This window comes from Excalfactoria chinensis, chromosome 8 (assembly GCF_039878825.1).
Source record: "Excalfactoria chinensis isolate bCotChi1 chromosome 8, bCotChi1.hap2, whole genome shotgun sequence".
In the NCBI taxonomy this organism is placed as follows: domain Eukaryota; kingdom Metazoa; phylum Chordata; class Aves; order Galliformes; family Phasianidae; genus Excalfactoria; species Excalfactoria chinensis.
In genome coordinates, this window is record NC_092832.1 from 10854174 (window position 1) to 10879572 (window position 25399).

At 35.7% G+C, this 25399-nt stretch overlaps 1 protein-coding gene across 1 annotated transcript; it reads left to right on the forward strand.

The window, feature by feature from the left end:
• Positions 1-2: 2 nt before the first annotated feature.
• Positions 3-25269, forward strand: CCDC18 (coiled-coil domain containing 18). The gene is made up of 28 exons (XM_072342768.1): positions 3-403; positions 588-730; positions 841-997; positions 1210-1377; positions 2092-2201; positions 3071-3199; positions 4455-4551; positions 5281-5402; positions 6626-6935; positions 7134-7234; positions 7337-7497; positions 8129-8346; positions 9151-9261; positions 9879-10010; positions 10749-10883; positions 11364-11441; positions 12895-13011; positions 13512-13679; positions 14139-14281; positions 14896-15059; positions 15893-16106; positions 17040-17139; positions 18182-18298; positions 18714-18857; positions 19828-20031; positions 21137-21274; positions 23017-23214; positions 24768-25269. Exons 2-28 carry the CDS (start codon positions 603-605, stop codon positions 24780-24782), a joined length of 3879 nt encoding a protein of 1292 aa, XP_072198869.1. The 5' UTR covers positions 3-403; positions 588-602; the 3' UTR covers positions 24783-25269.
• The last annotated feature ends 130 nt before the right edge of the window (positions 25270-25399 follow it).

Sequence of the window (25399 nt, forward strand, 5' to 3'; positions counted from 1 at the left end):
GGGACGCGCCGCCCCGTCCGGGCGTGGTCGCAGCGCAGCGCCGGGACGGAGGCGATCGCGCATGCGCCGTCGCCGCTCCCGATAGGGGCGGTGTGGGGCGGAGCTGCGCGTGCGCCTTGTGGGGCGGCGGAAGAGGCGGTTCTGCCGTAACGGTCCGCGGTGCTTCGGGTGCTGCGCGATCAGCCGCCTGTGGAGAGATGGGCGCTGTGAGCTGACGGAGCGCTGCTCGGGACGCCGGGACACCGCGACACAGCGACACAGCGACACCGCGACACCGCTGCTGGTCCGTTCCCGCCGCTCCTGTTCTCCCCTCGCTGTGGGCTGGAGCTCTGGCTGCGTTTCTGTGCTTCTCAGAAGCAGCTCCGGAGCTGCTCGTACTCACAAGCAGAGTGTTTTTCCTTCGGTAGGGCCGTGAATTAAACGTTGCGTTTATCTACTGAGTGCCAAAAGTGCGTGAAATGTGTTTTTTTATTTAGAAATAAAGTATCTTCTTCTGCTCTTCTTCGTTTCATCATCTATAAAACTCTAAAATATTTCTGTAAACGATGTTTGTGTTAAACACTTACTGTGTTTTAATGTTATTGTAGCCACATGCAGTGCCAATGGAGTGCAGCATGTGGGCTCAGTCTGGGAGCGATGATGAGGAGCTGCTCGAAGCCGTGGAGTCGTTACGGAGCCAGCTGAGGAGAACTGAGAAAAGCCTGCAGAGCGTGGGGGCAGAGCTTAACAGGTACGTGTGTCTGCGTGTGAGAGCTGCACTGAACCAGTTGTATTGAGCACAGCGGGGTACCGTGATGCCTTTTGTGCTGTGGGGTAACAAATTACTGCTCTTCCTCGTAGCACTGATACGAAGGAACGTTCTGACCGCTGCTGTGGTGAGGCTGCAGACCTCACCCTGAAGGACGTTGTTCACCTTAACTGCAGCAGTCGGTGCTCTTCCAGCTGCCAGAAGCCTGTTGGTAAAATGTCTTGCTGGGATTTTCAAGGAAAATCCAAAGTAAATACTGCTCTTCATTGCCAGTTTTTGTTAATCCTGTCCATTCTGTATTCATGAAATTTTCTTGCTCTCAGGTGTTTGCTAGCCTTGATTGTTGACTGAATAGTCCTTAAGCCTAATGAGATTTAAGTATGTTTGTTCTGCAGATATTCCTGCGGTGTATACGTTGTTCCATGTGTGTATGTATGTGGAAATATTTATCTTTTGTCTAGTCTGACTTGATGCCTACAGCTTTCGATAAAGCTGTGGAAGAAAATGAACGCCTTAAGGAGAAACTGAATGATCTTCATGAGCAAAATGCATCTTTGGCTTCTCAGAACCATTGCCTAAAGAATAGAATTGAAACAACAAGCTTGGAACTGGTGGAGTCAAAAACAAGAGTATGTACCTTTAATGTATTTCATTCTAGTTGTGTTTCATATTTAAACATTAAATATTCTTTATGCTTTTTTAGTAGTTCTAGTATCATTTAATACTGTTCAGTGATATTTTGGAACAGAAGAGTTTGCAATCAAATTCTTCATGAACAAATCAACTATATTAATTATAAATTCTATCTGTTAGCATTCCATAATTGAATTATAAACCCAGTGAGGCAAATAAGTTGGAATGACCACTTGGTATTCTAAATGATCTCTCAAGGGGGGAAAAAGCTTTTCCTGCTCTTCACATCGTAAATCTTTTTTCTACTAAAAAAAGAGGTGAAAGAATAAACTAGTGAAAACAATTCAGTGGTGTAGTTAGTACTGTACACCCATGTGACTAATTTTCACGGTGCTGTTAAGTAGATTAGGGAACTATTTGCCTGTCTGACTTGTAGAAGACAAGTAGAAGAAGATAAATGTTTGGGAAAAAGTAAACAAGGTCAATATGTAAAGGAATCACTCTACAATGTATCAGATGGGAGCAGTGCTAGGGAACTGGTATTAAATTAGCAGAAAGTTGGAGTTCATTTTCTGTGTATGGGCACAAGCATCTTCTGCAGCCAATTGAAGAGCACTGTGTCATCTGGTAAGTAGATGGATCATGCATGTCTCTCATCTAAATGCGTATATGCAAATATTAATGAAACTATAAATATGTTTCTTTTTCAGATTTCTTACCTTGAATCAACATTAGGTACACATTTAGTCAGCATTCCTAAGTTAGAAGAACGAATTGTGACTTTGGAAGCAGAAGTTTCAGCAAGAGATAAAATTATAAGGTAATAAAGGCTCTTCATGAGGTCTGCTTGCCAGTTCAGTCTCTTTTCCAAGGTCGTGCAATTACTGATTCTCTGTGGGTTATGTATTCTGAGGCTTGACATATTCATTTTGGAGCCATATATAGGAAAAGTGAAGTGTTGATTTTGTAACTATGTCTCTTATATGGAGAATGCACGTCGAGTAGCAGAAGAACATAATAAAGGTAAAATAAACCAATTTACAATTTACACTTAGACAGGAATGTCCTTATAATGAGATCTGCTCAAGACTGATTCTTGTGCTGTGGGACTGTACAACTTCTATAATGAACAAACATCCATATTTACAGATGTCTGTGTACCATGTAAAGGAAAAGATTTTTTTTTTAAAAAGAATATATTCATCAAGACAGACGATCAAATAAAACTAATGTGAACAGTATCCAGAAGATGTCAGGGAGACACAGCTGGCTGCCGGTTTATCTTAAAACTTCACCCTAATAATATTCAAGTGATGCCTCAAAAGTTGGTTCTCATGACACAAGTAAAGTACCTTAAACATCCCAAACAGCACTAATGTATGTGTTGTCCTGTCATGCCTATTTTTAAAAAAACAATGATTTCAGTGTTTAATGTTACACCACAAACCCAGAGTTGTCTGGCTTCTTGGCATCCACAGCAGCTGATGCCTGCTGGTGAGATTTGGACAGCACTCCAAATGGTTCTGTTTGGAAGTCTTGAGACTATTGGTGTTCCAAACCTGGTTTGAGAGCTGCATCGTATTTCAAACGTGCAGAAAAAAATTCCACACTTTGTCACCCCAACATGAAGACAAATAATTCTTAACTGAAATCCTTCTATTTTTAAACCATACTTTGTTTGCTTGCTAGAGATGCAGAAGATAAACTAGAGCAAAGTCAGAAAGCAGTAGTGGAAAGAGAAAGCATGTTGCAAAGATACAAGAAGGACTGTGAAAATCTGAAAATTGAGTTAACTGAGCGAAATAAGCAAGGAAAAAGGTGACTAAGTGTTCTTAGTATTCCTAGTAAACTGAATATAAACTAGTAACGCTTAAACGTTTATTCTTCTTGGCATGTAGTTTCTTTATGGAATTAAATCTTCTCTACTTTATAAATGATACTTTAAAAAAGTACATGGGGCCGGGGGGTGTCTTTCTGCTATGACAGTATTAGCTTTTTTTCTTTTTTAAGTCTAGAAAATTGCTAGTAATTGCTGGTTGATAATTTACACTAACATGTGATTTAGCTACCTATCCAGTTTATTGCCTGTATTTTCTCTTCAGAATAGAGGTAGTAGAAAGCAGACGTTTGTCCATAATGTATTTTTCCTGAATTATTTTTGACTTTGTCTTGCAAGGATCTACAGTGTATGCTTTTTGTACTTCAGGTATATAATGTTGTAATGAACAGAACTAGTCAACAGTACTGCATGCTTTATTTTTTGGGGAAGTAATAAAAACACAACTTCCACAACAAAATTGTAGAATCATAGAATGGTTTTGGTTGGAAGTAACCTTAAATATCATCTAGTTCCAACCCTCCTGCCATGGGTAGGGAGACCTTCCACTAGATCAGGTTGTTTTTGGTATCATTTATCTAGCTGTATGTTATCTATGTGCGATCCTCGTATTTCCCCCTTCCTGGTCCCCATCTCCCTCCCTTTCCAACCTCCGAATAATGGTGGAAGAAAGTAAGAAAGAAGGGTGAGGAGGAGCGAGATACATATATGATCTGAAATAGTCTTTGTTTGCTTTTTTTGAATGCTTGTTTGTGTAATACCATCCCAGTCTGTTTCTTTTACATACTGACTTTGTCTCTCCAGTATCCCCCCAAATAATTTATCCTTTGATCTCTTCCTATCAGACCCAGCATAATTCCAGTTACAGGAGCTCCCTTCTGCCCTTTGAATTTTGTTTTTTATCATGGCTACTGTCTCAGTCCCTCACAAGTCTTTTACTTGGAGGTAAAGAGGGGTAGGAGGATGACTGGAATAATGAATCTTTTCTGAAGAGCATCAGAAGTATTTATTTTTGAGTCCTTAGTATTATTATATTTATTTTAATACATTAAAATGGCCCATAAAATGAATTCACACTATGTGTGAATCTAGGAGCTTAGTTAGGAGGCAAAAGGAAATAACCTGAAGCTGTTCATTTAGTTGGTTTTTTTTTTTCCCCCTGTTTTTTCTAACTGGAGGAAGCAGTTACATCATTACTGAAATCCTGATTTTTGAAACTTGTGTGCTGCATTGCAGAGCAGAACAACAAAGAAATGAAGCTTTATTGAATGCTGAGGAGCTAAGAAGAGTTTTCCAAAAGTATAAGGAGAAAATAACTGAAAGGTTTGAAACGGTGAGATTTTATTTGTTTGTTTGTTTTTTTACCACTCTATGAGGACTTTGCTTCCTTTGGTATGTTGGGCAGCAAACAATGATGTAACTTAAGGATCACTTTTTTTTTTCCTTGTTAGTGGCAAAATCTTGAGAGGTGGGATGGGGTCGGCAACAGTTTGTATCAATAACTTCCTTTATCTGTTTTTAAACTCTTTGCGCGGTGTGGTCATGTATCCCAGAAAGTGATGTTTCTTGTCTCTTTCTAGTTGGGAATCCTGCATTCTACAGGTGTATGGGCTTTTCTATCAAAGCATCATCTTTATAATTTGTCCAAAGCAACTTATGCTAGAGAATGACTAAAATTAATACCCAAATTTCTAATGGTCAAAAATGTTTGCTGCTTCATATGAGGAGAAACTGCACAGGCTTGAGACCATTGCCTCTTAGGGAAAAATTTGATTTGATTTGACTTCTTGTGGAATGAGGTTACCAATCTTAAACCAAAGTGACATAGCATTCTCTCCAATGGTAGGGGAAGAAAAGGAAACTTCTCTGCCTCTTTCCTTTTTCTTATGACAGTGAGCAGTATGTGTGTGCTGAGCAGGAGAAAGTAAGGGGAGGGGAAAAAAAACAACAACAACAAAAAAAAATGTGACAGCATTGTGTTTGTAGTAATTGTTTAAAAAGCCTGCTGGCTTTCAAAGTTCAGACTATTTTTGTAATGAAAAAAATATATATACTTTTTAAGGTTCAAGCTGAAGGAGCACGTTTAGAAAGCGATATAATTAATTGTGAAAAAGAAAGAGAGAAGTTGAATGAAAAATGTGTCAGCTACAGGAAGCATCTAGACATCCAAGATGAGCAATTGAGGTAACCAAGTCTTTTTTAACAAGTTCACTTATTTGTGAAGAAAGCTCATGTTAAACTGTAACTGGGAAGCTGCTGCTCAATTCATGTAGTTCAAACCAAATCAGGAGGACCAGCATCAGTGAACACTTTAGGATTTCTCTGTGTTGTTTGTAGTGATCCTAATACTAGGCAGTTAAAAAGCAAATAAATAAAAGGCATAAACCTACAGATTTTTAAGTGCTCGTTTGTAACTAATTCTTCAAAGTTCTAATCCCGCACACTGCGACGCACTCTCAGTTAAAAGCATGCTTCTATGGCCTGGGAGCATGGTATGCCCTGTTCACACACAGTTTCTGTGGGAAATGTGGGTACTCTGCCTTTTTGTATTCCTGTTCTGCATTCAGTCTGCTAATGTACATGCTGGTGAGAAAGCACCCTAAGAGGTCATCTGCACTAACCTCCAGGTGTGAGCACCTACTTGTGCACCATACAGTCAGTCCCTAGTAGTAATGAAGACTTCTGTCAGCCTTCAATGAGGAGGCTGCGCTCAAATCTGAGGGCAGGATTTAATGATGGCTGCAACTTCAGTCAGTGTTTATCTTGCTAGTTTTTAGCCACTCTAATGTAATTTCCCGCTGTTGCATGCTTTCGTGCTCACTGTCCATTTCTTTTCAAGACCACTGTTTTTTTCCTTGCTAATTTGTACTGGAGTTGACACTCATCAGGACCTTTAAGATAATCCAGTTTGTTAAACCAGCAGATAGCTAAAAAAGTGAATGACTTGCAAATGGACAGAGTCCTTTCCCTTCTCATCACTAGTAATGGAGCGTATAAAGAATACTAGATAGCCCCAGTCTTAGTATATAACCCTAATTCTTTGTCATTTTAGGTTTAGCTTTTCTTTATCCTGTTTTAAAATTTCCTTGGCTTTAGCACATTTAAAGCCTTAATCTATTCCTTGCCCTTGTGATGATGCTGAAAACTTTAAGTTGTTTAAGAATGAGGGGTTCTTTATTCTCTAATTTTGTTTTCTGATGGCAGTGTATTGTGGTCCTTATGAGAAGTGAAGGCTGAGTAAAGCAGTGAGAACTTTCTGTCCTTTGGAGTCAATTCTAGACTTTGAGAGGGAGGAAACTACTTAGCAGTGTTGTTACCATGTGTTCCCCTGGTACTACTAATGATGAAAATCCTCATCTAGTCATCTGTATTGAGCTATACCTGTTGAATAGATATGCTTTTTTTAGGCAACTAAGGGAAGAGAATCACAATGCAAAAGAAGAAATCATAGCTCTAGAGGCAAAGAACAGTGAAATGATGTCAACACTGAATCGGTCTAATCAGAAGATACTTGAGCTTGAAAAGGAACTTAATGAAAAAAAAAGAGCACTTAAAGAGAAAAATGCTCTTGTCAGTGAAAATGCAGAGCTGAGAGCACTTAATGCACAGCAGCAGAACAGCTTGACATTGTGCCATCAAGAAATGGAGAATTCAAGGCGGGAGCTCAACTTACTAGAAACCATTATTTCCCAGTTGTCTTCAAGTACGTCTGAAGAGGTGCAGTAACTGATGCATTATTCTAAATTGTGTTTTGTATCTGAAATAATTTTAACTGATATTGCATGGAAGTTTTGAGACATTGTTTAGAAATTACCTGAGTATAAAATGTGACTCATAAACTGATATGATAGTATAGTGAACTAGTCATATTGTTAGGCAATGAAAAGTTGATTTTGGCTTTCTTTTAACTTTTAGTTTAAGTGGCATAACTTGAGATGTCAGCTATCCTGTTCATCCACCAAAGAAGCTGTCTCTGAATCTTATGAATCAAATAAACCTTCAACTGCAGGCCTAAGGTATAACTTTCTGGTTACTGAATTATGGCAAAAGTGGGCAGATACTAGCCAGAACTAGCCTGTACAAAGAGTTACTAAATAGTTGTCTCCTTCTTTATACAGCATTGAATTAACAATGAAGGAAACAGAAACTGGAAAGCCTCAAACAAACTTAACTGCCTGTAATACAGTTAAGCATTTATTAAATGATAATGAAAGACAAGAAAAAAGAGAGTTATGTGGCCTCGAAACAGAGCCTGTCAAACTGATCAAAACTCAAGAAGGTAAGCTCAACAAAACATCTGGCAGTTCTGTCTGATTAATCTGCAGAAAAGGGATTTTGTTTTCGGTGGAGTTCAAATTGTTTTTTACTGCGTGTGTAGTAATTTTTTTAATGTCTTTTTGTCAACAGATTTGTTTCAGTTGAATAGGGAGCACAATATCATCTGTAGGTTCTGTAAACTGTCAGATTCTCTAGGCACAATATTCTTTTAGTTATGTTCTGCAGCAGTATACAAGGTACAAGTTGTGTTGAAATGGAGCCACATATGTTTTCTTTTCACAGGTTATGCTAATGTCTCCATGTTTTCTTTGATCTATCTGTGTCTTGCTGCTGGAGAACTTCTCCAGTTGCCTCTGCAGTTTGTTAGAGCGAAATGAAATGATGTTAGGACAGATATGTAATGACTCTTTGTTTGCTTTTTTTGTTTGTTTTCCTATGAGACAGAGCTTGTAGTTACATTATAGGTAAAAAATAAGTGTTCTTGTTTCTGAATATTATGTGTTAGTTCAATATTCTATCATTAAATTGTATTTCTCCTCTTTGGAATGTATCATTACTTGCTTCAGTGCTTGTTTACATGTTCTTTTTTCTTTTTAAAAAAAGTTTGTATGTGTTTATTTTTTTACTTTGAGAGAGGAGATGTCAACAATTGGAACTTGTCAGCAAGCAGTTTGAAAAGGAAAGACAAAGATTCAAGAAAGAGATTGAAAGATTACGTATTAGACTGGCAAAACTAGATAATGAGAATTTGTCTTTGAAGACCAGCATGGCTCAGAGAACCACTCAGTTTCAAAGCATGCAGGAAGAGCTATCGGCGAAGACTTTGAGAACTAATACATTAAAGCAAGAAGTAAGTTTATAATAGAAAGGAAAAAGTGTCAGGCTTTGCGTCATTAGAGAGAATTAAGATAATTGCTGTGGAGAAAATGCAATTGTTGTTCTACTTAAAAAATTTGCTTCATTTAGAAGAACTTAAAGGTGAGATAATTTTAACAGAAAGCAGGGAAAGTTTAAGATAGAAGCCTCAATTGGTCTGTTGTCAGAAATCTCTAGTTTTTAATTTGATGCTCTTAGTGGGCCTTACTTCTATTTTGCTTTGTTAAATGGAAAATATGCATGGTCTTGTTCCTTTGTTATGACCAAATTCATGTGGAGTCTTAAACAGATGTTTGGAGAGCAGTTACAAGTATTTTTTCTCACTAAGTGTCAATAAGCTTTCTAGAGATTATCATTATTAAAGTGAGGAAAAAAATTTACCTTCAGCTTGCTCTTCTCTGATTTAATAAGTTTTAATATTTACATTCTGATAATAATGTGTTAGTTACAGCATAATTTTATTTGCCATATTTCCTAATGATGACCATATATATTATAAAATGCAGTTAATAATTACTGTGTATGTTACTGATAAAATAATAATGGATTGGAGAAATTTGAGGTAAGTTGTCCTGAATTCTACAATGATTAATGAAGGCTACTAGAGCATATGGAAATAAATGAATGATGCCTAAAATTCAGTAAGGAATAAAAGTAGCTAAAACAGAATCTCTTATAAGAAAGCCTAGGAAAATACTTGAGTTAACCAATAATATCTTAATGTTTGTTTCTTTGGGTTCTTTTTCTTCTTCTTTTTTTTTTTCTTATTTAATTTCAGATAGCAAAGAAATCTTCTCAGCTTTCTGCTCTGAAGAAACAATTGGAAGAAAAGGCTGTTGCTTATTCTGCGGCTGCTGCACGAAGTACTGAGTTGGAACAGGAACTCATGGTATGACATACTCAGTGAAAAACTACATTCATGTTCTCAAGAAGGCCTTATGAAATTATTAAGTTAAGAGGTAGCAAAAATGGATTAAAAGTGTTATCTGAAGTGTTGGACAAATCACTTTCATTTTCAGCTGTTGTTCTTAAATTGTGAATTCTTAAGAAATGTGCATAGACCTGTGAATGGGAATTTGTGAAGAAGGTAATCTGAAACTCAGAGCGCTGTACCTTCCAGTGCTGGAATTGTCATATAAACTTGTTTGATTTTTGGGAAGAGATGTTAAGGTTATTAATGAAGCAAACAACTTTCAGATGGAAACCTGTAATTTCAAGGATTCCATATGGCCATATAAAAATGCCATTTATTTTTGTTAGGTGTTTTTTCTTCCTTTTATGTTCTGATAATCTGCCTTAGCATGCATCCTGTCTGTGTAGAGGCAGCACTGGGTGGCACTATGTCTTTACTGAAGGCGTGACATTCTTTGAGAGGAAGCATGCTGTGTATAACTTATTATTTTCTAGGTGTTTATTAGTGAAATCTAGGAAGTTGATTACCTAATAATACCTACTGAATAGTAGAAGTAAACATTTTTACTAAGTCCTTGCTGTTGTCATTTCCAGGGAAAAAACAGACGTATTCATGAGTTGGAAACATCTGTCAGTGAAGAGCACAAGCAGCTAACTTCTGATTTTGAGAAAGCAAAATTGATTCATCTTGAGCAACACAGAGAGATGGAGAAACAGATAGAACTAGTAAGGTCTTATTTGTATGCTAGTATGTATGTGTGGTATAGGTAGCAACTTTTTCCTCATGATAATTTCTTCTTTTATTTAGTAGTTCTGATGCAGACACGTGATGAAAAAATGTTTATGATTTCTCCCCACATTTCTGGGTTTTAGTTCATTTCCCATCTAAGACTGCACAGTGTCACAGTTTCCATTTGGGTATAGATATCCTCTTTTTTGCTCAATTGAAGAAAAGCACAGGCTTACAAAGAATGCTGTGGCACTTTGCTCCAAACACCAGGCACAAATAAAGTAAAATTTTAACTTCTAACCATACTCTTATTTACACTGCGAACACGTGTGTTCAGGAAGAGCTGTCAAGATTTTTTTCATTCTTTATGGAAAAATTAATGTGTTTCGTGCCATTAGAAATACAGCTTTGGCAATCTCTAACTGTTAAATTCTAGCTGTTAAATAAATTTGTTATTTTTTAGTGAAGATGTATGAATGTCTTAGTGCTTTAGCTGATGACAGGTATTATACTTTACCTTCCCTGGTGGTCTTGCTTCTCTTTTTGCTTTTAACTATTAAGGACTTGGGATTTCTTGATATTTTGATATTTTAGATACTGTGCAATATTGCTAATGGCAGAAATCTACTTCTCATTTTTAGTGGTGGGTGAATAGAATTGAACAATATGTTTAGATGTGTAAGTTCTCTGAAAATGTTTATTAAAATAGTAAACTCTAAATTACTTACGGACAGCTTCAGACACAGCTAGATAAGAAACATCAACAATCTGTAGAACAAGCGACAACAATATCTGTTTTGCAACAAGATATTATACATAAACAACATCACATTGAATCACTGGATGGGCTACTGATGGAGAGCAGAGAGGTAAGGCTGGCTTTTGACTTAAGTTCAGATCTGTCCAGTGACTAAAGGTGAAAAGAATTAAGACGCATAGAAAAGCTGAGAAAATGAAAAGATGACATGTTTTCTAATTCTTGTTTAACTCATTGACTGAATCTGTTGAACAGTGAGACAGTAAACAGTACCATTTATACTTCTGGTTTGCACCAGTAATCAAAGAAAAGAGATCTGGATAAAGATCTGTTGTATCTATTCCAGATGAGGTCAACAGACAAGAACATTATGCTAGGCAATCCATGTTCCTTTAAATAACTAATTTTGCTGCTGAATATGAAGGGATGCCTCTTAGGAACCACATTCACACAAATAGAATATGCAAGCTGTATATTTAAGTACACTGTTATGCTTTTTCACCTGTGTGATTCTTGCTTGCTAAGATTTTATTTATTGCTACTGTATTTACTTTTTCCTTTTGGGGGGGTGGGGTGGGAAATCTACAAACAGGAAATGAAGAAGCAAGATCTCAAGAAAGATGAGAGACTGAAGATACTGGAGAGTCAGTTGAATGAGCAAACAATCAAAGTTAGTAAACTCTTCGTAATTTTCAGTTCATAGTTTCAAAGTTTTGCAATTATGAGGTGTTTTTTTTAGTTCTTACACTCTGTTGGACAGGCTACGGTTAGGTTACTTTACAGTAATATCCCTCACACATACTTCAGAAACCTGAAGTCTTCTCAGCATCTTTTCCTTGTTTTTTATTAAAAGTTTTGGTGAAACTTGCCCTTAAAGATTATGCAATGCATAATTGCCTTATGAAATGACTGCAGTTATAAAATAAGGAAGATTTGTACTTCTAGAGAAAAAAGTTGTCTAACAAAGAATGCTGTGTAGGTTTTTACTCCAGTTAATACGTTCTAGGCATGCAGTGATGATACTAGTTACCTTTTTATAGCCACCTGTACCTCTTATTAGTGTTGGCTTGATATCATCCTTGCAGTACTTGTAACAGTAGTGTTATTAAACTTTGTCATGTGGTGATTTAACACCATCAGGTTTTATATGATATTAAATTCTCAGGATGTCACCAGGAGTAGGTACTATGGACTTAACTGGTAATATGTACTTCCTGATTTGTGCCAGTTTTTTGTTTGAGTATCTTTCTAGTACTTGGGTTGTTTTCTAGATACTTACAATTAGGATCTGTAATTGCTTCTTTTCAAAAAGCTCTTCATTTTGGTGAAGAGGGAGGTATGCAATCCAATATCATTTAAGAAATCAGTAGCGTTGAAAGTGTTGTACATAAGCATGTCAACATAATTCATGTTGATGAAGTTTCTCAGCATTGAAATCAGATAGTTAAGAGGGTGATAAATTACTATTCCCAATGATCCCTGGAGGTTTGTTCTTTATAAACTTGAGCAGATAACAGCTAAAAAGTATTTGTAAGGCATAACTAAAATCCATATTACTAGTATAATACCAAAATATATTAGAAGTGTTGATATTGCTACTATGAGATACCGTACTGTCTGTTTTGCAACTCTTCCTTTCCGTTTTGATGGAACTTGGGCATTGTCTCTCAGGTCAGAAAACAAACAAAAGCTTTAGCTGCTTTCTGAGATATATTAAGATATGAATTCTCTTTTTGACTTCTGACAACTCAAGTGATATTTTCAAATTTGTTTATTGAATTCTGTATGTAAATCTTAATTTGTAGTAAAGTCTTACGATTTGATATTTTAAATAAGTTCATTGGTTAATTGTGGCTACTGACAAATACTGGAGTATGATTTTATAACCGACAGTCTTACTTAATATAAGCAATCTAAAACATTGTAATTTAATTTCACAAATGTTCATTTCTGCTTATAATCTGAGTTCTTTGCCTTTTTTCTTCTGTGCTTTTTTATTTTACTCTTCGTATTAAAATGTAGCTTCTCAGACATTTTGCACAAAGATAACTTAAACATTTTTAGGCCATTAGCTGGTTAACAAAAAGAATGTGAATTTAAAGTACTCTGTGACATTCAACTAGGTGAAACAGCTTGAGTCAGCACTAGACGTATGTAAGGAAGAACTTGCACGGTATTTGAGTCAGACAGAAGAAAATAAGGAGATGTTTCAAAATCAGCTCAAAAAGAAGTCTGAAGAGGTAAAAGCTCATTTTGGCAACTTTCCTGTATTACAGAAAAAGCTGTTGTTCTGATTGCTTTAACCTGAAATCTTGTGAAATGTGAAATAATTCTGTAGTGTGAGTTATGACTGTGAATTAGGCTGGGAGGAAATATTATACATTTTGTGATTATCAAGGGGAAAAGTGTAACTAAGAAACGTTGGATAAACTTAAGGAAATACTGAGAGAATGAATTTGTTGAAAGAGGTAACAAAATCAAGATTAAATGGGAGAAATCTTTGTCTTAAAAAATGGGGGGCATGCTGCTGCATACAAGCATAAATTTACATAATTAATTTGTGTTGCGAGTATCTTAGTGGGGAAGATGTCTGAGCATAATCAGTTAAAACATTCATGTGAGGTTTTTGTCTGTAGTTCCCTCTCCCTTCTACCCCTTTCCCCCCAAGACAATACTGCCCTGCTTAATAAGAGACAGGTGTTTAGTCGAATGGAGTTTACAAGAATAACTGTATTTTCAGGTTTGTTATTTACAAAAAGAAATAAAACTAAAAGGTCGTAATCTTCAGGACACAAGTGAACAGAATATTCTCCTGCAAAAAACTTTGCATCATCAGCAGCAAATGTTGCAGCAAGAGACTATTAGAACTGGGGAACTGGAAGATAATCAAACTAAGCTTGAAGAACAGGTACAGTATGGTCGAAAGTCTGCATAGGGACAATTGTTTTAATTCTTTAATGTGCATTTTTGTAATACCTTTGGAATCTGAATGCTCATAATTGATTTGATTTTCATTATTTTAGGCGTATTTAAAAGAAGGGATTAACAGTTTGGTTTCTGTTAAAGCAAGTTCTGTGTTATTAAAGACTCTAGCCATACTGTGGCTTAATGCTTCTTAAATTAGGCCATAGACTTTAGCTAAGGATAAGTGTATTGAATCTCAAGATAAATCTAGTTATATTTACTCAAAACCATTTGTCTTTCAGATGTGACTGCAAAGTCCTAGCTTTAAACTATATGCAATTTGAGACTGTAGAGATAACCTTTTTATTAAGTGTCAATGTGTGTTTGTTACAAGGATGTATTTTTCTATGCTGTGTAACTTTAAAAGTACTGTTTGTTTGTTTTTTAATACAATTTTAAATAGGTATCTACTTTAGAACAAGAACTTCAGAAACAGAAAGTATATGCAGAAGATGAGTTGAGAAAGGTAGAGGAGAAACTCTACCTAGCTTGCCAGGAAGCAGATTTAAACAGACAAAAGGTGGATGAACTTAATAGCATAATCCGGTAGGTTTGGAATAGCTGAGAGGAATATTCTGAATATTAAATATAAAGAAGAAAGATTGTACTCTGAAGTGTTCAGCTGTGCAGTTTGATCATTCGTTGTTTGTCTGAGCAATGGACTGGAAGTTAAATGGATAGTTTCTAACTAGCAGCAGCATGAGGTTCTGTAACAGTCTTTGGATGGGATTAATTTTTGTCCAGGCTATCTATCTAGCCTAAAAATGGTGTCATAATATAAGTTAATTCATAAATATACCAAATTGCTTGTAATTCATGGAGGACTTGGTAAGTTTAAAGTAATGCACTGGTTTGATTGCAGAAAAAGCCTTCTTGACTTTTTTAATGCTTATGGTGTCAGGTCTGTTATTTGCATAATTGATGGGGATAATAATATCTCAGTAGGATCTTTCCATAACCAACTTTGTTTAACTTTACTCCTTCAAATGAAATCTACAGGATCCGTAGCACATCTGTGGCATATTTGTTAACAGAATTCCATGGATTCCACAGTATTCACTATTCATGAAAGTATTTGTCTTTCAAGAGCACAAGGATAAAGATGTGTTGCTTTTGTTGTTACAAGGTTAATTCTGTTCTGGTTGCATCTTTTTATTTAGACAAAAAACACTGGAGGTGGATGAGTATAAGAATGAGCTTACTGTTATGGATAAAGAAGTAGTGCAATTGAAACGAGACATTGATGACAAAACGATGCAAATAAGTCATTTGGACATCACTTTGAAGGAAGCACGATCAGAGCTCAGTGAAAAGACAAGTGAGGGTAACTCAGCTGTTCTGTTTTTCAGGCTTCCTTTAATTGTGCTGTTTTGCAGTGTATTAGGTTTGATGTTTCTCCATTTTGCATATTATCAAGTACAGAAGAGTCAGACTGTGATAATTTTGCTGGTTTTTAATATTCTCATTTTTTATGTTAGTAATTCCATTAAAAGACAAACAAAATCCCACTGGCTTATTTTCAAGTGATATCTGCAGAGCCTTATTGTTATGGGGATGTACCTTTACCCTAAAGCAGATTGCACTCAGATGCTGGTAATGCAGATTCTTAACGTGGTAATCAAACTTGAAGCACAATTATAACAAAGGTATATGCTGTTCATGAAAATTCATCTCTTAAATTCATCTCTTGTTTAAAAAATAAATGAAAATCGTGGGAAAGCTTATGGGAATAAAAAGCTTTCAAGCCGTCCTTCCCCTATTTAATTTTACCATTCTTTTCAACTGGAAGCTTACTAACAATTCTGTTTCTGTTTTGTTGGGGTTTTTTTTGTTTTTTGAAGCACTGTGTGTAAAGTTGCTATGTTGTGTATTTTATGATTTAGGGTGTATTTTCCTTGTTTTAGATATATACTCAAATCTCAGATCAATCATGGGTTGTGATCTTGCTTTTTAAAAAACAAAACAAACATCAAGGCTTACATGGCCACATATTCATGGCAGCTAACTTCAGAAGTCACTGTTTTTCTGGATTATACTATGAAAACAGTGATACTGAAAACTGATAGAGGCCACCAGTGCTAATAGGCGGTGATGTCGTGTAAAGAGTCTTGACTCATGATTAAACAGTTTGTGTTTTGTTTTGTGTGTGTTAAATAGTGATTGTTTTAGAAGATAAACTGCTTCACAGTGAGACTTGCCACAGGGAAGCATTGCAGAAAATAGTGGAACTACAGTCTGCATTACAAAATGCCCATGGAGAATTAAAAGTCACTTCACTGCAGCTTCAGGGATTGCAAGATGCGTTACAGAATGCACAGCTGTCTCTGGAGGAGAAGCAGGTTGCTATCATTAATCTAACAGCTGAGCTCAGGTAAGTTAGAATCATGAAAATTTAGTTATGTTAATGTTTGTTTAGGAATTAGATGCTCTTAAATCTTAACAGCTGTCTATAATCTAGGTGATTTGTAGTGTGCTTGTGTTTTAGGAGTTTTTTGTTGTTGTTTTTTTTTTAATTCCAAAGTCATGAAATGATATTAATTATGGGGAATGATTTTCTTATATAGTGAAATTGATCAGAGGGCTGGAGCACCTCTCCTGCGAGGAAAGGTTGAGGGAATTGGGCTTGTTTAGCTTGGAGAAGAGAAGGCTCCACAGAAACCTCATTGTGGGTTTCCAATACTAGAAGGGAGTGTAGAAACAGGAGGGGATACAACTGTTTACATGGGTTGATTGTGGCAGGACAAGGAGAAATGGTTTTAAACTAAGAGAGGGGAGGTTTAGTTTAGATATTAGGAGGAAGTTTTTCACAGAGTGGTGACACACTGGAACAGGTTGGCCAAGGAGGTTGTGGATGCCCCATCCCTGGAGTCATTCAAGACCAGGCTGGATGTGGTTCTGGACAGTCTGGTCTGGTAGTTGGCAACCCTGCACATAGAAGTGGGGTTGAAACTAAATGATCATTGTGGTCCTATTCAACCCAGGCCGTTCTATGATTCTATTCTATGATTGCATGAAACTGCCCAGTTTCCTTTCTGACCCTAAATGTTTTTTTTCTATGCTATTATTTTTTAACAGTGTTAATAAAATGTTGTCTTGGTAATCAGTTAAAAACTTGAAATTGTGCAGGTATCTCCAAAAGGGAAATAGCACAATTATTCCATTTGAGTTTGCTTTTTTAGTAAATTAGTTGAGTCACATTGTAGGGATACTTGGCTTTAAGTACTAGATGTGATTGTTTTCAAGTTGGATACTTGAAGCTAAGTAAATACTGTGCATTAGGCAGTTAAACATACATGGATTTCAGGTATTGCAAAGGAGAAATTGAAGACAAAAAACAAGAACTGTTTGACATGGACCAAGCATTGAAAGAAAGGAATTGGGAACTGAAACAAAGAGCAGCACAGGTCAGATAACTATAAGTATGTTACTCAAAATTGTTGTTTTTATATATTAAATGCTAGATTTAATTGCATTATCACATAATTCCAGACTATGTTGTTAATTTAGCCACAGCATGAACCTGAAAACTGGTGTTCCTGAAGCCTCATGGCAACTGGGAAGATCAAATTGCCTCTTCCCTGAGGATACACAGGCTGTTAGTATTGTGAATCTGTACTGTAATTCTGATAGTAATAATGGTGCAGGACATGGGTTGTCATCTTGATGTTTGATAAAAAAGAGCAAAAGTCTGCACTGAAGTGCAATTGGAGATTTTAAATGAATTTTCTTATTTGTACTGAAGTACATTTCTTTACATATAAAGTAGCCTCTGAATATGAAGTGGCATCTTGACTGAGAAAACATTTTTGTAGCTGACATGAAGTGTTTTCAGTCTTTTGGCTTGACTTCAAGATTTGGTATTCCTTATGGAGAAACTATTCTTCTGTCAAGTATAAATTAGTTTTCTAATGACTACTTCTTGCAGGGGCTAATAGCTTGTGTTGGAAGGGGTAGGAGGGGTGAGGAAAAACACAGGAGGAGCTGAGACTGTAAGGAGGTCAGACCTTCTGATGTATTCTTGTCACAGTGCTCTGTGAACTGCTCCAACAGTTCATCAAAGCAACAGGATCTTATTTTCTGCTCTGGCAAAATTTGTACTTCCTACAATGACAAGTACATACATATAATGAGCTACTTTTTTACTTTTTAAAATTCAGATTAAACTGAGATCTTGATTGTATTTTGTATATTTGATGTCTAAGCATTCTGCTATAGACTTCTTTTTCCCTCATTTTTTGACTCATCTCTTTGCTTACCTCATGGTTTTTTTTGTGTGTGTGTGCTTTAAAATGAGATTCATTTTTATACTGACTGTTCAGGAGAGTATTTTTTCTACATTACAAGAGATGGGTTTAATTAATTTTGGTGTATTTTGTAATATTGCTGCTTGAATTTTGCATAGTAGCTGAAAATAAAATATTTCTCTTTTTCCTTTTTTATATCTAGATTACACAGTTGGATATGACAGTTCGTGAACATAAGGAAGAAATGGAACAACAAATAATTCGTTTAAAGTGTAATTTAGAGAAATCAGAGTTAGAAGTTAAGGAATGTAATAAACAGGTAAATCTTGCTTAAAAACAGTTTACCTAATAAATGGCAGCTGATTGCATAAGAATATCTGGTCCTGGGACACGAGATGGCCAGGTTTAACTCAGAAGAGAATAACTGATAACTGATTTTAGGGAAAGGAAGGATACTGTGATACTGTACCAGCAAAAATATTTTACATTAGTCAATTTTATTAGATTTACATTTGTCAATTGTATTAGAGAGTTCCTAGTATTAAAATGAAAATTTATTTCTACTTAATATGATAATTCCCAAACTGCTCACCTAATATAGAAAAACATTGGCAAAATGAATCAGAAATCAAAAAAGAACACAAAGTCAGCATTACTGCAGGAGTGGAAAGTTTCTTAAATTGGTTTGAGCTTAGTAAAATATCTATTCTAATGCAATTGAATTTTCTGTTCAGATTGAGAGCTTAGAGAGCAAACTCCAGCATTCTAAGGAGGAACTTTGTGAAAAAGAATTTGAACTGCTCCAGAGAGATCAAGAAATAAATCAGCTTAAGAGGAAAATGGAAAGACAACAGCAGAGCCTAGAAGCTCTTGAAAAGGTAAAATGTTTCTTGGATTTCAACCTGTCTTTCCCCTTGCTAACTGTTACTCCCAGTGCATTGCACAATTCTTAGTACTGTTGCCTGTGTGACTGTTTAAGAAACAGTGAAGGCTGAACAGCTTTCTCCATGAACAAAACGGCTGTAAGCCCTGCGAAACCCTCTTAAATTTGTGGGTAGAATTCATTTAAAATATGTTATCAATTTTTTATTGCCATTACTATAATTGCCTACAAAGAACTGTACAGTGTCTTTTAATCAAGTGTCATGCACTTTTATTGTATATCCTGGTGTTTACAGGGTCTCAATTCCCTAGCCAGTTTAATGATTTTAAAAAGATAATTTAATGGCATACTGTTACTTGTTTGTGTTCTGGCTATGGAGCTACTCTCCCTTGAAATGATATAAAAAATTGCCAATATAATGAGAGTTTCTTGTATCTTAGATATTTAACTTGTGGAAATAATTGCCCCAAAGGAGAGCTGCATGCTCATAGGAACTGGAAGGATTGTTCTCTTTGTATTTACATGGTAAATGGGAGCATACAAATAAAGAGGACAGCAAATTTTACTTGATGAATTATACAAACACCTGATTCCAGACATTAAATCAGTCATTAGTGAATATGTTAAAAATACCCTTTTTATGGATGTGTTTCTCTCTCTCATACATGCATATATATATAAATATATATATATATAAATCTTTCAAGAAATTTTGTTAAAGCTTTATTTTAAATGTCTACGCTGGCTGTTGAGAGATATAACACAGAACTTAGATGGACCACAGGTACAGTGTGACATCTCTGGAACATTCTAGAGGCAATAAAAGTAAAAAGTAATGCTGGAGATTTGTGTTTAGCATGTGTTTTTTGTTGTTGCTGTTGCTTTTCCCATCAGGAAGAGAAGAATGAATGTAAATGGTTTGGTGTTTATGATCTTTGAGGTCTGATGTTATTTACCTGTTACAGACAGTGAAAAACCAGGAGAATTGCATTGGAGATCAGTACAGGGAAGCATTAGATTTGGGTCAGCAGTTGAAACTAGAACGTGAACAGCTGCAGCACACTCAGGCAGAGCTGCTGGAGGCTCGTCAAATGCTAGTGCAGTCCCAAAGAGAAGCAGACAAACTCGCGTGTGAATTAGAAGAAGTAAACTCTCTGTCCCGAGAGAAGGTGATTTCACATTTCAATTCAGAATTGAAATTTGTTCTGTATGTTCAGTATTAATATAACTAATAATTGGAAACATATATATGTGTGTGTGTATATATATGCATGTTAGTTTTTTTTAAAGGATGCATTTACTTTAGTGCTTGAAGTTTATAATGCATATTATAGTACTGTTTGACAGTGGAATGTCTGAGCTTTGTTTTCCCTTGCCATTTCACAGTAAGTAGCAGCTCTTCTGTGAGGAGAGAAAATTTCAAAATCTCTTCTGGGTCATTGGGTAATAACAGACAAGGGAAACACCCAGATTTAAAAACGCAGTTGCTGTGTTTTTTATTTCTCAGTAGAGTTAACCAAACTGTTAACCTAGAGGTGATATTTCCTTTGATTTATGGAGCAGAAATGGAAAATAGCTGGTATATTTCCGTGGCTAAGTATCTGCAGGGGACCTGTACTTAATCAGAACTCACAAAACAGGTATCTGTCTTGTCTTTCCTCTTTTGAGTGGGCAAGTCGTACCCAGTTGCTGTTTGTGTTCACTGAATATGGCTACTGATCTTTTATTTCCAGTTATTAAAAAAAATGTAGAGTCAGACAGCAATCTAGGTGAGGAGGGAGCATTCATTTGCAAACAATGTAGTTTTATTTTTGCCAATTTTGAATATTTAGAAATATATTGCTGCAGCTGTGTAAGCTTTGGAAGTGTTCTCATAAAAGGTAGTTGTGGGTGGTTGTTTTTGTTTCTGTAAAAAATACAAGAAAACAACTTAATTACCGTCTATTTCCTGTTTGAGTTACTCCTAGGAAATACTTTAGGTTATGTAGTTTCCTGCTTGAATGTGTAACCAAATTAATGACAAGCAAAATCCCCCATTTAAAGGACTCTACCACAGTTACTCAATAACCTTATATTTAACCTGAGGCCCTGTTCCACTGCTGATTCCATATGAACAAGCAGAAGAAATGGCTAACCTTGTCATGCTTATTTACATTAAACAGAGAGACTCTGATTCACTTATCATCTATAATTTTTCAGGAGTAAATAATGTGTTGCATTTACAGTGCTTTTCAGAGACAGGCATGATTCATACTATGTCTTTCTGTGCTTCAGGAATCTCGTGCAAAACGTCTGGCAGAAGAACTGGGTGCTGCCAAAGCTCGTGAAGCTCAACTAGGACTACAAATGCAATCTGAGATAAACAAGCTTTTTGCAGAAATAAGTTCATTAAAAGATGCTTGTCAGATAAAGGTATACATCAGAACTGAAATAACCCCTGCCATTTCAATTATTTTGTCTATTTCTTTTCCTAGAATAAGACATCTGAGAAGACATATGTGAAGTCACTGAAGGCATTTGATTACTGTGGGGAGGTGGGGGGAGAAACGGAGGGTGGTTTGTTGTGTCCTAACTGAATAGGAAAATTTCTTCACTGCAGATGAAGGCAGTGTCAGCTCTTCCACATTAACTTCTGTTAAGGAGATGATATAGGATAGTCAAGGTCTGGATAAGAAAAAGGACAGTACCTGCTACTGTCTTTTAAACACATCACTAACATTTCTTAAGCTTTTTTTTCTGTGATAAATTCTGTCTTTCTCATTGAAGAAATACTCCTGGATAAAACTCTGAGCTGGATGAAGGTTTCATAATTAAAACGTCAAAAGGAAAAAAAAAAAATCCAGTGAAGTAAGCTGGATACACAAAACACTGATGAGATTCTCTCTGATAGGAATTTTGGGGGTATGGGAACAAACCATTTTAATTAGACAATGTAGAAGTTGTAGTTCTTGTAGTTGACAATAGTTCACCTAATAAAGGGGGTTTACTATACCAGTTTAAGGCTTATTGATCACCCTTTGACATCAAGCTTTGTAAAAGCAATTTTGCATAGAGGATTCGTTTCTAAAAGTCTGTCCTTTTGGGGTGCAAAAACCTGCATACTTTTGAAAATATTAACATGCTTAGACTTCTAATTAAAAGGAGCCTTGTAGATGTCTGTGTTACAAGGGTCCCTTTCCATATTCTGCATTAAAGTAGGGAGTAATTTCATACTTAGATTCAGAATAACTTTTCATAGCATTCAGGAAATTACTTTTACTATTTTTGCAAAGGAAAAATGAGGCCCAGGAAAGATGTGAAGTTTAGTGAATACCCCAACTCTAGCTCTATTCCTTTAGAGACTTACCTTGAAGGAAATTAAATTTCAAGTTTGTTTTCATTTTAGTCTAGAATTTTAGAATGATTTTGCATACAAAATTTAACAAAGGTTCAAGCTCCATCCTCAGTATTATAGGGTTGCTTCCGTGTTTGAAAATGTTGTGTGTATAAACATAACATAAGAAAAATGTTCTCTGTTAGTAAAACCTTCTTATGGCAGACTGACTGACTAACCTTCCACAAAAACTTTGTGCTAGTTCTAAAATTTCCATTACCTGATGGATCTGGGGAAAGGGATGTGGGTGGATGTGTTTTGCTGGGGCCAGGTGATGGGTGAATTGTCATCTGTTTCTTTTCCCCTCGATATGCTACTTTCCTGATATAGGGGATATATCAGTGCAGGTTAGAAAGTCTGTTTGTTACCTTGCTAGGGTTGCTTTCTATCTTGGTTTGCTCTTCTCCTTTCGAGATTCATAAAATAGCAACGTTACAGATTTCTTCAGTTAAAGTTCTATTCTTTGCTTTAATCTGTGGTGAAGATCTTAAAGTAAAGTACTCTTGGAAGTTGAAGTTACTTTCCTTATTTAAAAGACAAAAAAAAATGAGACTTAATTTACAATGGCAGAGCACTCTTACAGCAAATTAAGCTTCTATGGTCAAAGTTCCGTACTGAAATGAGAAATAAAATTTTATTAGTAAATGAGAAATAAAATTTTATTAGTAATACCAAGAGAAGTATTAAAAAAAAAAAAAAAAAAAAAAAACACTTGTATGTTTTCCTAAATTAATATTTAATTTTTACATTGGTTTTCTCATTATTTCTTGAACTTGAGAAGCTTGCTCATGAGAAAGACCAAGCAAAAAGACAGATATCAACAGAACACCAGAAATCTGGTTCTTACCATCTGAGTGAACAGTTGCAGCGGATGAAGATAGAGTTAGAAGAGGCTCAAGATAATGTCACTAATCTGCAACTACAGCTTCAGGTGAGAGATGAAATGGTGCATGCTGCAAGTGAAACATTGCTTGTTAAGGTAAGCTGACTTTACACACCTGTTATACATAAAACATCTAAGGCAAGTTCTGTGCACAAAAACAGGATCTTTTACCAAGAGAACTGAGCAAAGTCATTGTAGTCATCCAGTTCCATTTTTATATTTTAGTTTGTTTTGAATAGTAATGGAGGAAAGAGAAATCACTATGATACATGTAAGCATAGCTCCTCACAGTCTAAAGTGTTCATCTTAGCCAACCTCAGAGATATGATAGAGAGTTTTTGTTTCCTGTGTGAAAAACACTGAAGGACTACAGGATGATTCTATTTCATCTATGATCTAAGACTTGGACGTGTCACTTCAGTCCCAGTGTGCATCGATGTGTTTTATAGCTTACTGTTTACAAAAACTATTTTTTTTTTTAAAAAGAAGGCTGCATGTTTGTGATTCTAAAATGCAGGAAGCAATGAGAAAGATGAGATATATCTAATCTGTAGCATAAAAATAACTACAAGTTAGCATAACAGTCCTTTATTCATTAGCTATAAGCTTATTATGTGCTACTTGAAGATATGTGTGCTCTGTTTAAAGCATTGCCTTTAAACTCTAAAATCTAGCTAATATTTAATAGATGCAATGTAATGGTTTTTGTATGCATGATTAACAGGAACAATATTATAATGTGATGTTACTAAATATTAGGGTGATCGATACAGTACATAGTATTGACTACTGTAAATGCTGCTGCTATGGATTATATACTGGAGGGATTGTTCTGTTGATCACCTCAGGCTCCTTTTGTTCTACTTCTTTTAATAAATCAACTGCCAAATAATTAAGCTTAGAATGCAAACCTATTTTAAAGATGGAAAAAAGCCAAACCCTTAGAAGTTAACAGAACAACAAAAAAAAATCTACCCTGTAATAAACCACGTTTTGTGGAGCCATAGAATATCTCAAGTTGGAAGGGACCCATAACGTTCATCAAGTCCAACTCCTAATTTATTTATTTCTGTTTACTTCATAAGATCCAGAGTACTCATGAACCAGGTAAAATTTTATTAATGTAGAGTTACAAACTGGAGGCTCTTTTCCTCTCACATGATGGAAATACTTCAATACTGTTGATACAGGTTTTGCAAGCACTTTGTTTTCAGAAACTTACTAATAACTTATCATTCTGGTTCACAGTGAAACCTTAAGCCTTATGTAGAGGACAGAACTCCTTGAAATCATACAAAAATTTTTGTACAATTTATTTTTGTGTTAATATTTCTTTTCAAAATATGCTTGTAATAATTTCCTACTTAACTCCCAGCACTTCATACACTTTGAAATATTTGTGAGCAGAGTTCATTTTGAAAGGAAATCACTTCTGTTGACAGAACAGTGAAGAGGTGCCTTAATAATTTCAATCTAGGAAGCAGAATTTCAGAAAGAAGCCACAGACTTGAGATCTGCAGGTAGCTGGCTTAATTTCTTAAAAGTAACATTCAAAATGAAAAGCAGTATCTTAGTGCAAAAAGATGTAGATACGGCAAACTAAACACATACATGTAAAAGAGGCTCTGATCACAGTTCTTTTGTTCTAGGTTAGAGAATTATGAAGGAAGAAACACTGGCTGTTGGACAACACGAACTCTTGAATGCTGTTGCTGGCAACATAATATTGTATTCTAAGATGAAATTTTAATCTAATACAATGAATGTTTTTGTGCTGGTGCCAAAGCCAGTATTCATTTTCCAACCATTTTTGTGATTATTGTCTTAATATATTCACTTATTTTATTTTTCAGAAATAAAATTTATTTTTTAAGTATGCTGAGTTGCAAGGCCTAATTTCAGCTCTGTTTCTTTTCCCAGTGGTTTTAAATGGCATTATTGTGTTGCACATCTAATTAAGAGCACAGTGCTATTGCCTTTTAAACAGATTTCCAGTGGTTGTACAAAATCAGGCGCACTTTTCACAACTGTTGACAAGTTGCACTCACATATGAAATATCTGTTCTGTAGTTTCAGATTATTTTTCCAATACAAAAATTAGGATGTAGTGAAAAATACTATTTTGTTATAGAAATGACTGTATTGTGTGTTTCAAATCTAGCTCTTTACTTCTCCAAATAATAGTAAATTAAAACCAGTAGAAGTAATTGGACCAGTATTATAATGAGTATTTTTCCTCTTGTTAAGCAGATCAGTTTGCCTAGAAATGTGTGCATCAGAA